Raw genomic sequence first — 15607 nt, 5'->3', positions numbered from 1 at the left:
CCCCACTCCCCTCAGGCGCTGGCTACCACATGGTGATCGTGAAGGACGCGCTGTGTAACGTGTCTGAGATCACACGCCTGGTGCACATGTACGTTCCCAATGCGACGCTCGAGAGCAGCGCAGGGGCTGAACTCTCCTACATCCTGCCCAAGGAAAGCACCAACCGGTACGACCCCCCCCCCCACACACACACACACACACACACACGCAGACATACACACACACACACAAACATGCTGTTCAAGGAATTGATCAAGGCGGGGAGCTCAAACACTGGTGATCCACACCTGCTCTCTCTGGTTCGTGTTAGTCACTGGGGCACAGGCGGCAGGGCTGTATCCATCACTCCTGCTGGATCAATTATAGCCAACTACTGACCTTTCCGATGGTGTGTCCACAGCTCCTGGTGTGGGAGGGAGATCTGCTGTGCTGGACACGCGCTGTCGATGGATGAGGTTATTTTTGCCTGTGTTTTGAAGATGTATTGCTTTTAATCCTTCAGGTTTGAGCTGCTGTTTGCAGAGCTGGAGATGAACAGAGAGGAGCTGGGCATAGCCAGCTATGGAGCCTCCGTCACCACCATGGAGGAGGTCTTTCTGAGGTAACACGCACACACGCACGCACGACCGGGAGGCACCAAGAGCAGTTCTGTCCACCTTGGTATACATGCTGGTTCACTTGTCTACTCAAGGGCCTAAACTACACTACTTCTTTTTCTGAGGACTAACCTATTCAGTTAAACAGCTTTGAGAGACAAATGTAGCATAAGTACCCTACTGCCACTGTGTGGTCGAGTTGGTAGTCCTGTGCTCCTAAACAAAGGTTCTGTGGGCCTGTGTGTGTGCGTGCGTGCAAGAGAAACGACAAACACAGCTGCGGATGCTTCATCCAGGATTTCTCCAAAACGCTCCATCATCAGTCGTCATTATTTCCACGGCACACAGAGTCCTCCAGTCTTTCCTTGTCATTATAAAGATTCAACTGCTTCGTCAGTGACCAGCAATTCTACCTTGTTAGCCCATCAATTAGTGTCTTTTCAGATGACACATGCGGGTACTCCTGTAGCACACTGTGTAGAAGCCCAGAAGCCCTCTCATCTACCACTTAAGCTGTCCATTTCAACTTCCATTCAGCTCCCTCACATGGACCTCCATTTCACATCAGCCATTAAATGGAAACGTGATGTTCTATCCACCAGAGCCATCAGCAGCTCCTTGAAAGTGTATAATCCGACGTTCCGTTCACTCTTTCTTCATTCTTAGGTTGAAAGACCCTCCCTGTTGGGGTGTTATGTCAGGCTGGGCTGGATCCCTGATTGGCTGGCTGCATTGATGAATGCATTTCTAAGACATGGGGGAAAAAAATCACTCTCTCTCTGGCTTTCTGTAGTGGTTGTGCCATCCAGCCCACCCCCTCGTTTGTGCTCTGAAGTAGAGGGAGGGAGAGAGAGAGGGGGAGAGAGAGATGGGAAGAAAGAAAAAATAGAGTTGGAATGAAACGAGATGCTTCACATACTTCACTATCCTCAGATGGGCTTTTTTCTGTGACTGCACAATGGAGCTACTCCTACTGTAATGAGCTCATCTGAGCACGACATAGTCGTACGGGAAATCGGAAATCTGTCTTTCATCTCCAAGGAGATGAAGAGTGCACCATTTGGGGGAATATGGCCTCTAAAAGCTACATCTTTCCTGCTCAGCCAAGACTTGAGACGGGAATGAATGAATGACTGAGTGAAATGGCCAATCTCTGTAAGCTCTCAAAGGTGTTGCCAGGCAAAAGTAATGAGGGTGCGTGTGCGTGTTTGTGTGTGTGTGTGTAGGGTGGGGAAGCTGGTGGACTCGAGTCTGGACATCCAGGCCATCCAGCTGCCAGCCCTGCAGTACCAGCACGAGCGGCGCTCCAACGACTGGACCACGGACGATGCCAGCAGCGCCAGCAACCTGACCGACGTCACAGACTTCACCGACAGCTGCACCATCATGTCCGAGGACTGCTCCAACATCAAGCTCAACACGGGGGTGAGAGAGAGAGAGAGGGGGACCTGGGTCAAACCACTGTTGCTGTTTGGAGGTGGGCTCAGGGTAATGTAGATTAATACTGTTTGAATTGGAAAAATCAAACCTCCCTGGAGAAATCCTTGAACTGACATTGGTTCTGGGTTGGTAACGTGTGGAGGAGTACATCCCTTCATCTATCCAATAAGAGACTACGATAGGAGAAAGGTTGCGTTTTTAGAGGATCTGAATGGGGCCGCTGTGTACCTATGGCCTGGATTACACTAAAGCGTTTTGTAATGGCTACGTTTTCGAATGGGGAAAACGATGTGCGATCACACGTGAAATTACGAGTTTGAGCTACAGTATAGAAATCAAGGTCATTGTCTAGAATGTTTGGTGAGGTTAAAATGCAGCTGTCCAGCCATCTGTGCAACGCCACAGTCACCAGCAAATACATACATCCCGTTTTGTGTTCCATGGCTGGTGTGCATTCCCTGATTTTAAAATCTCTTTTTTTGTGACGAATCTAAAAAGATGGCCTACTTTTAATTGCAATCTCTAATTGTTCAATCTCAATCCGCGCAGATGTGATAACAATATTACATTGCTACTCTTACCCTTAATAAATATTTATGAATTGTCAGTTCTCTGCATCAGTGTAATCCCTATGTCTCCCTCCTTTGGTGCTGTTTGGATGGTGTGAGGGAGTGCTGGATTGGGAGAATGTAAAAAGGTGGAAGTCGGCTCAACGACAGTGTTTGTTGACACGTCTCCAACACTCTCTCTCTCTCTCTCTCTCTCTCTCTCCAACCCCTCCCTCCCATCCCTGCTCCAGGCCCGACTGTACATGCAGCAGTTCTACGCCATGTTCCTGAAGAGGGCGCTCTACAGCTGGAGGAACTGGAAGGTGATGGTGGCCCAGTTCCTGGTGCCCCTGGTGTTCACCGTGCTGGCCCTGGCCGTGGCTCGCTCGCTCCCCGGGCACCACCGCGCCCCCCAGCTGAGGTTGGCGCTGGGCCACTACGGCCCCACCACGGTGCCCGTGGCCCTGGAGCCCGGGACAGGACCCACAGCGGTTGCTCTGGCAGACGCCTACAAATCCCAGCTTTCTGCTCAGCAAGGCCAGCTCAGGGAAACCACAGGTGTGTGTTTTATCTAAATTCCATGCGTGTGTGTGTGTGTGTATTCTGTATAGATGAAGGTGCAGTGACATCATCCTCACCTTCTGTCCTCACCCGCCTCAGACTTCATCGACTACGTGCTCTACCAGGCGGAGGACGAAGGCGGGGCCTTCAACGAACGCTGCGTGGTGGGCGCCTCCTTCAGGGGCGGGACGGAGAAGTCCGCCGAGGCCACCGCCTACTTCAACAACCAGGGCTACCACACGCCGGCCACGGCTCTGCTTCTGGTGGACAACGCCCTGTTCAGACTGCTGGCGGGACCCAACGCCTCCATCCAGATGGGAAACGACCCCATGCCCCGCAACCTGTCTGAGACCGCCCAGAGCCAGCTGACTGAGTGAGTGGGGGAGGGAGGAGTGGGGAGGGGGGTGGGGGGTGGAAGAGGAAGGAAAAGGTCATTGTCATTAGACGTTCTTGTTTAGATCAACCCGAGGGAGTTTGATCCAGACGCCGTCTCGTTCGCATAGTAAACACCACCTCAGCAGACCAGCTCTGTGACAAGGCCTGCCTCAGTAGGGAGGCTGAAGACGGTGTAGTGTGTGCGGAGGTGTTGACCGCAGTCTACCACACCGTCAACCAGGAGAGGGTGATGGATGTGAGAAGGTGCAATATTTAACACTTCCTGTAACTTTCTTTATTCTGCCACGCAGTGATCACACGCATTACATACAGTGAGCAGTCACACAACTTTTGGGGGCCGCCAGTGGAAATTGCTCATGCATTTCTCCCAAGCTGTCCTCCAGGGTCAGCCAGGAGCAGTGGGCAGACATCATTCATGGTGCCAGGGGACCAAGTCCAGGTGCTCAGTCCAAGTCCTGGTCAGGGACCGGACTGAAGAGCATCTGTTCTTCTGCCTGTTTTTCGTATTGGGTTCTTTTGGGTGGGAAACCCTTGCGAACATGGGGAACTTCTTGCTGTGAGGCGACAGTACTAGGTACTGTCCCACCATGCTGCACTTGAGCCATTTTGGATTCAGCGTCTTGCTCCAGGACACTATGACACAATCCCGGGCGCTGGGATCGAACCGGGGACCTTGTGATACCCAGCCGGCTGCTCTACCTCCCGAGCATCTTTTCTCCTTCGAAACGTTTCCCCAATATGTGACCTCAGTCGTTTTTGTTGACACACTTTGATTATTAGTGAAAAAGTAATTGCTAATAATTAGATTGACAGGGAGCTACTGTAAGACTGTCTTACTGATCTGATGTCTAACTGAATGCTTAAGATGCCTTCAGTTTTTGTTCCCATTCTGCAAGAGTGATGTCCACTTTCATTGGGTGCTCTCTAATCGGAGAAACCAGAAGCTTTCACCGTGATGAGAACTTCCTGGAAAAATATTTACAAACACCAATGAAAAGACTCTTGGATTTGATGTGCGAAGTACTGATTGGCCCACGCAGATAGTGGGCTGTGCGGGGAGGCTGATTTGGCTGCTTTCCACTTTTCAAGTATTGCTAACGAGTCGAGCTGCCGGTAGCATATCTGGCACATAAAGTGCGATTAAGGCTACTTGGACTTTCTTCCATTTAACTCACACCCACCCACAATAGTTGTCTATCTACAGTTTTCTCAATTTCTGGGCTGGATGAGCTTTTCAGTTAGTCCCGACTATACACTCCCGATGACATTATGTTCAAATGCTGCTGGATTTGAAAGGTAGGCACTGGCTCCGCCCCTATGCCCACGTTTTGTCGCGCTTTTCTTCCAGGTACTCTCAAGCCCTGCTTCATCACTTTTTGATTTTGCTCTCTTTCTCAACTTTTAAGCACCTCTCTCTCTCTCTCTCTTTCTCTTTCTTTCTCCAGGGGTCAGACGGGCTTCGCCATAGCCATCAACCTGATGTACGGCATGGCCTCCCTGTCCAGCACCTTTGCCCTGCTCCTGGTTACCGAGCGCTCCATCAAATCCAAACACGTGCAGCAGGTCAGCGGGGTCTACCTCTCCAACTTCTGGTTCTCCGCCCTCCTCTGGGACCTTGTCAACTTCCTGCTGCCCTGTATCCTCATGCTGGTCAGTGTCGCGCGCACACACACACACACACACACACACTGCCTGAGGCTGTGTTCTTAATTAAGTGATTTTGTATCTTGTTGGTTTATTTGTCCTAGCTCTCGTTCTTTGATTTCACTGGATTTTCAGACTTCACAAATGTGTGATGTTTCACAAACATGTAATGTGCTTGTGTGTTGTTGCTAACCCTGCATCTGTCTCTCTCTCTCTCCACCCTCTGCCTCCCTCCTCCCTCTCTCTCTCCCAACTCCCTCTCTCCTTCCTCCCTCTCTCTCTCTCGTCCTCCCTCCTCCCTCTCTCTCCCAACTCCCCCTCTCCCTCTCTTCCTCCTCTCTCTCTCTCTCTCTCGTCCTCCCTCTCTCCCTCCTCAGGTGGTCTTCCAGGCGTTTGCGGTGAAGGCGTTTGTGGAGGACCATCACCTGGTGGATGTGCTGCTGCTGCTGCTCCTGTACGGCTGGGCGGTGGTTCCCCTCATGTACCTGCTCAGCTTCCTGTTCTCCACCGCCGCCACCGCCTACACGCGCCTCACCATCTTCAACGTCATAAGCGGCACCGCCACCTTCCTCGCCGTCACCATCATGACCATCCCGGGTGAGAGGGCGCACAAGGGGGTTGGGGGTTGTGGGGGGGGGTAAAGAGGGGGTGCGGCTGTGGCTCAGTGATAGAGCGGGTCGTCCAATGATCGTAGGGTCGGCGGTTCGAATCCCGCCTCCTCCTGTCCATATGTCGGAAGTGTCCTTGGGCAAGACACTGAACCCCGAATTGTTCCCAATGACCTTGCATGGCAGCTGCCGCCATTGGTGGGTGAATGTGTGTGTGGGTGTGTGTGTGTGGGTGAATGAGAAGCCATTGTAAAGCGCTTTGGATAAAAGCGCTATACAAGTGCAGTCCATTTACCATCCATGAAGAGGGTACAGATGGCGCAGAGGATACGGGGCGGCACAGACGTATTTTGGACGACGGCACTAATCCTCTCTCCTCTCCTACCCCTGTCGCCCTCCCCCTTCTGTCCATCCGTCCGTCCTTTTCTCAGAGCTGAAGCTGCAGGACCTGTCTCGTCTCCTGGACAAGGTGTTCCTGATCTTCCCCAACTACTGCCTGGGCATGTCCTTCAGCCAGTTCTACCAGAACTACGAGCTCCTCACCTTCTGCACCTCCAACCCCGTCGCCCGGGTCATCTGCAAGTTCTACAGTACGTAGTCCCCGGTTGGGTTCTCTAGAAATACCTCCTTCCTTCCTCTTCTGTGTGTGGTCATCTCTGGTCTTATGATTGGATAGGTAAAACAAACACTTATGTTGCTAGATCAGTGTCAGATCATTGATTTCCGAAAGGGAGGGAGGGAGGGAGGGAGGGAGTGCAGGGATGCATTTGAGACTTAATGGGGCAGTAGGTTAGCTTAGCAAACCATACTGGGACACTGGGGGATGGGGGGGAGTTTTTACCAGACTAGTGGTTGTAGTTTTTGTGGTAGACACTGTTGTATGAGTAGTAGTTTCATCAGTGGGGAATCTGGCTGTAGCATAGCCAATGAGACTGTCAATGAGACGTCTCGGACTGTGTGTGACTGAAAATAAGTCGATAAATTGAATCTTAGTAGCTGTAGACTTTTAGCCTGCCGTCTCCAGCCTGATCTCGCAAGCTCACATTGGGATGGGATGATGGCCTAATTTACATTGACTAATGATGTTGACAAAATATTTTTATACTGATGATTAGGATGATGAAGACCGATGAAGGTGATGGTGTGGATGAGTCTCTAAGTGCAAGCTAACCCTTCACAGCCCTGAACCTGTATTTCACGCTGCTCCCCAGACATCACGTACCAAGAGAACTACTTCTCCATGGCGGAGCCTGGCGTGGGCCGCTTCCTGGTCGCTCTGTCCCTGCAGGGCGTGGTCTTCATGGCTCTGCTCTTCGTCATCGAGCTGCAGTGCGTCCACACCCTCCGGCGCCTCCTCAGCTCCCTCTGCACCTGCCGCAAACAGGTGAGACGCGAGAGAGGGTCGGGTCCGGTTGGCTGTGAGGTGCGGATGGACGCTGATTTTGATTACATGTGTTTTTGTTGTTTCGTAACGCTCCTTCTCTTCTCCCTGTGTGTGTGTCTCTGTGCCTGTGGCATTGCCTGTGTGTGTGTGTGTGTGCGTGCGTGCGTAACGCGCACTGTGGCATTGTGTGTGTGTGTGTGTGTGTGTGTGTGTGCGCGCGTGTGTCAGCTGCCTGGGATCGGGGACGCAGCGCTGCAGCCGGAGGACAGGGACGTAGCGGAGGAGAGGAAGAGGGTTCTGGAGTGTCATCCCATGGTGGAGTCTATGGTGGGGAGCCCGCTCATACTGCAGGAGCTCAGCAAGGTACAGAACGCATGTGTGACTGTGTTCAAGTGCTAGTGCGTGTCTGTGGATGTGCTTGCGACTGTGTGTGTGTGTGTGTGTGTGTGTTGCTCTTCCCAACAGTCCTCTCTTGTGTCCCAGGTGTACAGCAGCGGGGAGACCCTGCTGGCGGTGGACCGCCTGTCCCTGGCGGTGGGGAAAGGCGAGTGCTTCGGCCTGCTGGGCTTCAACGGGGCGGGGAAGACCACCACGTTCAAGATGCTGACGGGGGACGAGAGCGTGAGCTCGGGGGACGCCTACATCGATGGATACAGCATCCTGAGAGACGTCAAGAAGGTAGGAGACGGAGGGAGAGGAAAGAGTGAGGACAGGCCGCGGTAGAGACGGAGTGGAGAGGAAAGAGTGAGGACAGGCCGCGGTAGAGACGGAGTGGAGAGGAAAGAGTGAGGACAGGCCGCGGTAGAGACGGAGTGGAGAGGAAAGAGTGAGGACAGGCCGCGGTAGAAAGAGGAATTAAAGAAGAGGCCGAGCCATCCTTGAATGTAAAACGAGGGCGGTGTCTATTGTCGCTCATAGCTAATTCCGTTACAACTCACACTGCCGGGCTTTCGGAAACTATATAACTTGCCCCCCTCCCCCCTGTGTTAACAGGTGCAGCAGAGGATCGGCTACTGCCCCCAGTTCGACGCCGTCCTGGATCACATGACGGGACGAGAGACTCTGAGCATGTACGCCCGGCTGAGGGGCATCCCGGAGAAGTACGTGTCTGGCTGTGTGGAGAACGTGCTGAGGTCACTGCTGCTGGAGCCCCATGCAGACAAGCTGGTCCGCAGCTTCAGGTAGTCTGTCCGTAATGTCTGCGTCTGTTCTGTCGTTGAAATTTCTCTGTGCTGCGTCCTTTGCCCTTGGAACAGCTTGTTCTACTGTTGAGTGTTGAGTGTGCGCGCTGTCAAAGTTGTGATTCCTTCCCCCCCCATCTCTGATCCTCAGTGGGGGCAACAAGAGGAAGCTGAGTGCAGGCATGGCTCTGATTGGTGGACCTCCGGTCATCTTCCTGGACGAGCCGTCTACTGGGATGGACCCGGTTGCTAGGAGACTGCTGTGGGACGCCGTGACCCGCACCAGGGAGTCTGGCAAGGCCATCATCATCACGTCGCACAGGTGAGCGTTACGCACATGTGCGCGCACACACACACACACACACACCTTTTCTTACTCTCACTTTCACCTCCCTTTTCCTCATTCTCTCTCTTTCCTCCCCCTCCTTCTCTCTCCAGTATGGAGGAGTGTGAGGCCCTGTGCACCAGGCTGGCCGTCATGGTGAACGGCCAGTTCAAGTGTCTGGGCAGCCCCCAGCACCTCAAGAGCAAGTTTGGCAGCGGCTACACCCTGCTAGCCAAAGTGCGCGTAGAGGCGGAGTTGGAGGACTTTGACCTGCAGCTCTTCAAAGACTTCATCGAGAGCACCTTCCCAGGTCAGAGAAACACTTTCCGGCTTCCTTCCTTCCTTCTTTTGAGAAATCAGACGTGATGTGATTGAATTGGTGTAAGCAGTGTAAAAGGGTACAAGCTTGACCTTATTTCATGTTAGATCAGAGTCCAGGAAGGAGGGATGACGCTTAAGAGATTTCAAGCAGTGCCTCCATCTGTCTCAAAGATAATCCATCATGGCAACCAGCGCTACCGGTTGTAAAACGTAACGTGATGTCACTTCCTTCTTTCCATAGGAAGTCTGCTGAAAGATGAGCACCAGGGGATGGTGCACTACCACTTGACTGACAAGACTCTCACCTGGGCACAGGTAACTGAATCTTATCATCTTTGACCTCACTACGAGATCCTGGCCGGCAGCGAATGCTCCCGTACAACCATTTACTACACTGTCTGAGCACCCCCTAGTGGAGATAAAGCATAAGCTTAAGCTTATAAGATTAAGATTTGTTTGTCCGCAGGTGGCAAATGGTCTCAGACACTCTACCTCTGTATATCACCATCATGTAATACATAATTAACACTATTTATCCTGATTGGTCCTGTGTGTTCTTGTTCCTGTGCTCAGGTGTTCGGCACTCTGGAGGCAGCCAAAGAGAAGTACAGTATTGATGACTACTGCGTGAGCCAGATCTCCCTGGAGCAGGTTTTCCTCAGCTTCGCCCAGTTTCAGCACTGCATAGAGGGCAAGAGGAAATAGAGGCTTTGGCACAGGAAGAGGAGGGCCATCCCTCTTGTTTCTCCCTGCTCTGACCAACCATGTGTAAATTCACCATAGCTAGGCCTGTGTACATGGACTTGCCTCGATGTCACGCCACTGGGCTACACTCAAGGCACCCCACACACACACACACACTAACACACACACACACACACACACAGTACATGCACACGCACGCACACACACACACGTACAGTACACATATACACAGACCTAGACCATTCTGCAGTACTGGAGCAGAGAAGGGGTCGCTGGATGCTTAGGTGGCTATGTTCCCCAGCACCCCCTCACCCTTCCTGGGACTCCAGCACCACACAGACCTGGCCAGTACCCAAAGCCTGGGTCTCATGATGATGATCTCTTAGTGTACGCTGGTCCTGTAGACCAGTTGTGGGACGCAGGCAAGGAGAGAGGGGAACGGGGAGGGGGTGAGCTGTCCGGGGGTGGGTGGGGGGGGGGGGGGTTATAATACCAAGTAAGGAATCATGAGTTTTGCACCTTTTGTCATTTTGACTTGAAAGACCGACACGCACCACTGGATCTGAAAAGAAGTCTGTACTACTACTCCACCTGTTGATTTTGTGTGACAAGACAGGATTTATTTGTATGCAGCTGTGTTATTTATGATTTTGTCTCGTGTGTTTCTTACTGTGGTCTGCTGAGGTACAATGTTCAGTGGGGTGACCTCAAGATGGATGCTCTTAACCGCTCCATGTGAGGCAGTAGCAAAGATTCTATACAAACTGCAGCCCTGCAGCACACCGCATCACGTTTTACTGGGTCTGGAAACGGTTTTCCCTTATTTGGTCGAATACCTGATCTGATCATCTGATCATGCCAGACTTTTGCTCAATCATTTAGCAGAATGTAAATAATGTTATATATTCATGGTACGGAACCTCCTAGAAGTCCAAATCAGCGCTTCAGCAAGTGCATGCCTGAATTGACTTAACAAATTCCGCACTGCATTGCATGACATGACATTCTGAGAATAAGGAAGAAGAAAATACATTAACGCCCTAACACTCATTATTGCATTTAATGGTGAGCTATCTTTTGTGTTGGCTGTCCTCTTTCTAAAAGAGTGTGTGGCTGTGACACTGACAGTCACCAGATCTGTGTATATGCTTCAAAATATATCCCATTTTGAAGTGTGGACTGACGGCAAGTCCATTTTCACACTAAAAAAGATGACGTCGTGATTCTGCATCTTTTTTTTCTCTCGTACTGCTGCTGTGAAATGGAAAGGCTCTTGCCTTAACCAGTGAACAGGAGATTACTGACTCAGCATTTTCTCCACACAAGCGGGGTTACCTATGTGTTTCAAGCAGAACTATAGGTTGTTAATAGACTTTGGGGGGGGGGGGGGGTCATGGAAAAGAGATCTGTGTTTTGTGGTTTACTCTGTTTGCTGCAGCTTTGCATCTCACCACGTTTACTGTATGATGGGTCTGCCATCATACTAAAGCACTACAGTACCACGTTATTCCTCATGACTTAAATTATATGAAGTTTGCTTGTTGATTTATGTAGATGCACTGCTACAGTTGTGGATCAATGTACTGGTATGCCCTCTTAGTACTGGAGAAGGGGGTTTGTCAAGAAAAGCAATGTATCCTCCAGTTAAATGTAAAAAGAAAAGAAAGAAAAAAGGACCTTTTTGACCACTGGTGTTTTGTTTATTGCCTACTCTTAACGAAGTTGGGTTAAAATGCGAGCTGTAGTTTCGCTTGTACGTTTGAAAGTATGATCATTCCAGATCTTAGCCCTAGAATTTCAGTCCACTTCCATGTCTTTTGAGGGTCCAGTTTGAGTTCAATCAATTAAATGTGGTTGTAGCATCTGGGCTATCGAAAGAAATGTACTTAAGGAATTATCTTTTCTTAAGGAATGTTTCTACTGATAATCAATTATCAATGCAACTGGCCAGAGAACCACCTTGGCCACAATGGGTATGACCTTGTGTCCCTGTGGTAGGGTTCTCCTCTAGTAATAAGTTAACGGTGGTCCTCCACCATGTCCAAGTCCTTTTGGTCTTAACTTAAGACTGAGAGGCTCTACCCCACACCCGCCCATCGTTGAAGTGCATATAAAGAGACAAGCTACTGTATAGTGGAAAGAGATCTCTTCACACTCATAGGAGTCAATTGCGAATATCAATTTGTTTTGCTGAGCTTCAGGTCATTAGACCTTCATCATAGTCTGTGGATATCTCTTTCCACTGTTGGTGTTAACCGACATCCAGCGTATCATCATTGATGGTGACATTCCTACTGTCAAAGCTCACTCAATCCATGCTGAAGTGAGTTGAATGTAGTTTTTTTTTTTTGACAGAAGCAAAGAGCACTATCAATGATGTCTACTACAATAGTGACAGTTTGGTCATGTCTGAAGCACTCTTGACCAACTGGTGGGAAACGGGATGAGAACATTTACAGGAATGTCAGTCAAAGACGCATCATAATGGGGCTTATTATTGGTCTTACATGGCTCAACTTAAGACCTACGTATTTATGTTTCTGCATGTATATGCACAGTTAATCTATGGACATGCTTCTGGTGAACTACTTCACACAATGAAACAAATGTCAAATTTTGAGTTGAGAAAACAAAACTTGAAAAGTTTGTGATGATAATGAATATGATGAAGCCTAATCTTTATCGTAATCTATCTAAAAAGGGAATACGTAATTGTAATGGTAGCCTATGTACTATACCATGGAATTAACCTTGTCTACTGTGTGTATGCTGTTCTTTATCTTTTTTTATTTTTTATTAAAACTGCTCTATGCAAGTGGAAGCAAAATGAATGCCTCTTGTTTGACCTCCCTACAGCCACATGCCTGGTCTAGCAATAGTTGTCTTCCCATTTAACACAAACCATTCTCATACTCCAATTGCCTTACTTACTCAAAAAGAAGCCCATAATATTGGCATTGGAAAGAAGCCTGTGTGTGATTTAGAGAGCATCCGTGCGATATGTCCAGGTCAATAGAGGGCCCAAAATAAAATGAGGAATTTTAGCTGCTGAGCAGCACTGGGTCGGGGCCGGGCATTTTGTGGAGGAAGAAGGAAGAGACAAACTACATTATACTTGTTACTTGTTTAGAAAAGACATACACTTGGGAGTTCTGGTGAATAGTAGTACACTAACTCCAATTAAATGCAATTATTGTAAGTCGCTTAAATAAGCTAAAGCTAAATGACTGTAATGCGAACACCCAGAGGCAACATGCTATGTGTATAGCCAAATAATGAATCTACCGTGTTGTTGAAAATTGAGGGTGGATGTCATCTTATTGGTTCAGGCAAACCTACTGTAAGCACACATTTTGTTTTACATGAAAACATGATTGGATTTTGATATAATACATGGCAACCTGGGGCCTTCACAGCCCAAAATGGTGGCATGTGCCTCAAAATGGCCGCTAGCTGCAGACTACAGCTCCCAGAACCCCACAGGCTGTGGGTTAGAGAACCGAATGAATGCACTTGGGCTGATTGTCCGCACCTGGGCTAATTGTCCACACCTGCCTCAGATCAGCAATCAGACACATCCCCTCACCAAAAATGGGAAATCCCAGGCCAGAAGAAGCCTGGGAGAAGAGGGGTGAGGCAGATGCCATGATGCCTCTTGTGGATTTTGTTTGTTTGACATCTTTCATTTGTAAAAGTTAAGTTTATTGAAGAGACAATCTCTGGCTATTTTCTGCAACTTGCTTTCCTTGTCTGTATGCCAGTGCCATTTTGGCATGTGTCTTCCCTGTCCCCTGGGTTGCCAAAATACAAAGAAACTATGGGGTGTGCATGAGGAAGAAGAGGACAAGGAGAAAATGACAAATACATGCGGGTGTGCTCATGTATTTGCCCAGACCATAATTTAAAACTCCTTTAATTAAAAATATCTTTGAAAAATCATGTTACAGCACAATGCCTAAATATACATTAGAATGTTTATTCTGCATCTCCCTGTGCTTGAACTCTTGTTGAGCTACATACCATGTGTGGTTTCACACCTTAAACAATCACAAGGGCTGCATGTAAATGTCACAGTTGCATGGAACATGGAGGTTCTGAAGTTTCCACAAAATATTTGGGAGGAGGCCGTGGGGTAGACCCAGGACTAGGTGGCGGGATTACATCTCCGCACTGGCCTGGGAGCGGCTAAAGATTCCCCAGGCAGAACTGGTTGATGCTGCCAGGGAAAGGGATGTCTGGGGCCCCCTGCTGGAACTGCTGCCTCTGCGACCCGACCCCGGATAAGCGGATAAAGATGGATGGATGGATAGTCTGAAAGAAGACATGTTATGGAAGCAAAATAGCACAAAATCTCAAATTTGACTAGGGTATTGAAAAATGATGTTTTCACCTGCCGTGTCTCCCCTTAAGACCCGGTGGAGATGACTCATCAGTGTAACTGTTTTAACCACTGAGTGCTACCATTAATGTTATGGAAGCTGCTGCTAGTTGTTGTGAGCTCATGAGCTAACTGGCTATCCCGCTCTTATTGTGCTGGATTAGCATTGGAAGCATTTGGACTGATGTGTCCAGGCGACAAGATCTATCTTAATTTATCAGACATTATTTCATGTTATTTCAATTCACAGCTATTTCAGTGGCATGACTAGCTTCCGTCCTACCAGTCCTGAACAGAAACAAACCAGCCACGCACATAAGCCAGGCTGGACCTGGCCTGGTTTTCTCAAAAACTGTAAAACCCTCCTACTCCCACATTTTTATTGTTTTTATTATTAAGCTTTGTCTTTTGTTCTCCACTTGTTGAGTGTGTAAATTTGTTATTTTTTTAGTCTTTGGTTTAGTTTTTTACCCCTTGTGGTTCCTTTAACAAACATTTTGTGGGAACTGATGAAACCTCCATGTTACATACACCTGTGACATTTACATGCAGCAATTGATTGCTTGTCAGTGTGAAATCATCAACAACAACCACCATGAGCACACCCTCATGTATTTGTCATTGTCTCCCCGTGTTCTTCCTCCTGAGCAACAAAGCGCAGACCATGTCATCCAGGACTGTTCGACATACCAGACACCCAACGGAATGCATGGCCTGACGGCTTTGGATGACGAAACGGTGACATGGCGCCTGGAGGTCTGCCCGGATACGGGGTGGTAAAAGGATAGCCCCTCGGCCCAGAGCCTGAGGGGGAGAGGACAACAACAACTAACCCAAACGACGAAGAAGACCTAGACTCTCATGTATTTGTGATTTGCCTTCTTCTTACTCCATCCGGCCCTGACTCAGTGCTGCGCAGCAGCTATAATTAATCTATTTGCGATACAATGTGCCTATAGGAGCCTTGGTGTCTGTTTGTCTGGCTGCCCTCTGGTAGACGGTTCAGGCAGGGGCGCCGCCAGGGATTTTGGGCCCCATTAAAAAATATGACATGGGCCCCACCAGTGGTATAGGTTTGATTTGAACATTGGGAGGACGCTATGGCGGTATCCCAAACGGTAGGTAGCTGCCTTGCTGTCTAACAAGACAGTATCCTTTGGAGGCAGTTTTTGTCTGAAGTTGCCTGGAAAGGAGTCTGGATTGAGACAGACTTCCAAGGAGGAATTAGTTTTATTTTTTAGTCTTTGGTTTAGTTTTTCACACTTTGTGGTGCCTTTAACAAACATTTTGTGGGAACTGATGAAACCTCCATGTTACATACACCTGTGACATTTACATGCAACCCTTGATTGCTTGTCAGTGTGAAACCATCAACAACAACCACCATGAGCACACCTTGTATTGTCATTGTCTCCTCGTCTTCTTCCTCCTCTTCTACCTCATGCATACTTCCTCATAGTTTCTTTGTATTGTGGACCTAGACTCTCATGTATTTCTCATTTGTCTCCTCCTTCTACTCC

General features: G+C 49.1%; 1 protein-coding gene across 1 annotated transcript in view; it reads left to right on the top strand.

The window, feature by feature from the left end:
* Nucleotides 1-10092, top strand: part of abca3b (ATP-binding cassette, sub-family A (ABC1), member 3b) — a 35371-nt gene extending 25279 nt beyond the window's left edge. Inside the window, exons 16-31 of the mRNA XM_084438760.1 lie at nt 16-166; nt 503-601; nt 1823-2021; nt 2836-3142; nt 3245-3518; nt 4987-5191; nt 5563-5782; nt 6225-6383; nt 7005-7177; nt 7406-7540; nt 7661-7855; nt 8171-8358; nt 8510-8680; nt 8797-8993; nt 9246-9319; nt 9578-10092. Coding sequence (XP_084294886.1) covers nt 16-166; nt 503-601; nt 1823-2021; nt 2836-3142; nt 3245-3518; nt 4987-5191; nt 5563-5782; nt 6225-6383; nt 7005-7177; nt 7406-7540; nt 7661-7855; nt 8171-8358; nt 8510-8680; nt 8797-8993; nt 9246-9319; nt 9578-9709 — 2879 coding nt within the window. The 3' untranslated portion in view covers nt 9710-10092. The remainder of the gene's footprint in view (nt 1-15; nt 167-502; nt 602-1822; nt 2022-2835; nt 3143-3244; nt 3519-4986; nt 5192-5562; nt 5783-6224; nt 6384-7004; nt 7178-7405; nt 7541-7660; nt 7856-8170; nt 8359-8509; nt 8681-8796; nt 8994-9245; nt 9320-9577) is intronic.
* The last annotated feature ends 5515 nt before the right edge of the window (nt 10093-15607 follow it).

The sequence above is a fragment of the Borostomias antarcticus genome (genome assembly GCF_949987555.1).
Source record: "Borostomias antarcticus genome assembly, chromosome: 5".
Lineage (NCBI taxonomy): Eukaryota > Metazoa > Chordata > Actinopteri > Stomiiformes > Stomiidae > Borostomias > Borostomias antarcticus.
Note: the sequence above shows the minus strand (reverse complement) of the source record. Positions and strands in the feature narration are given on the sequence as shown.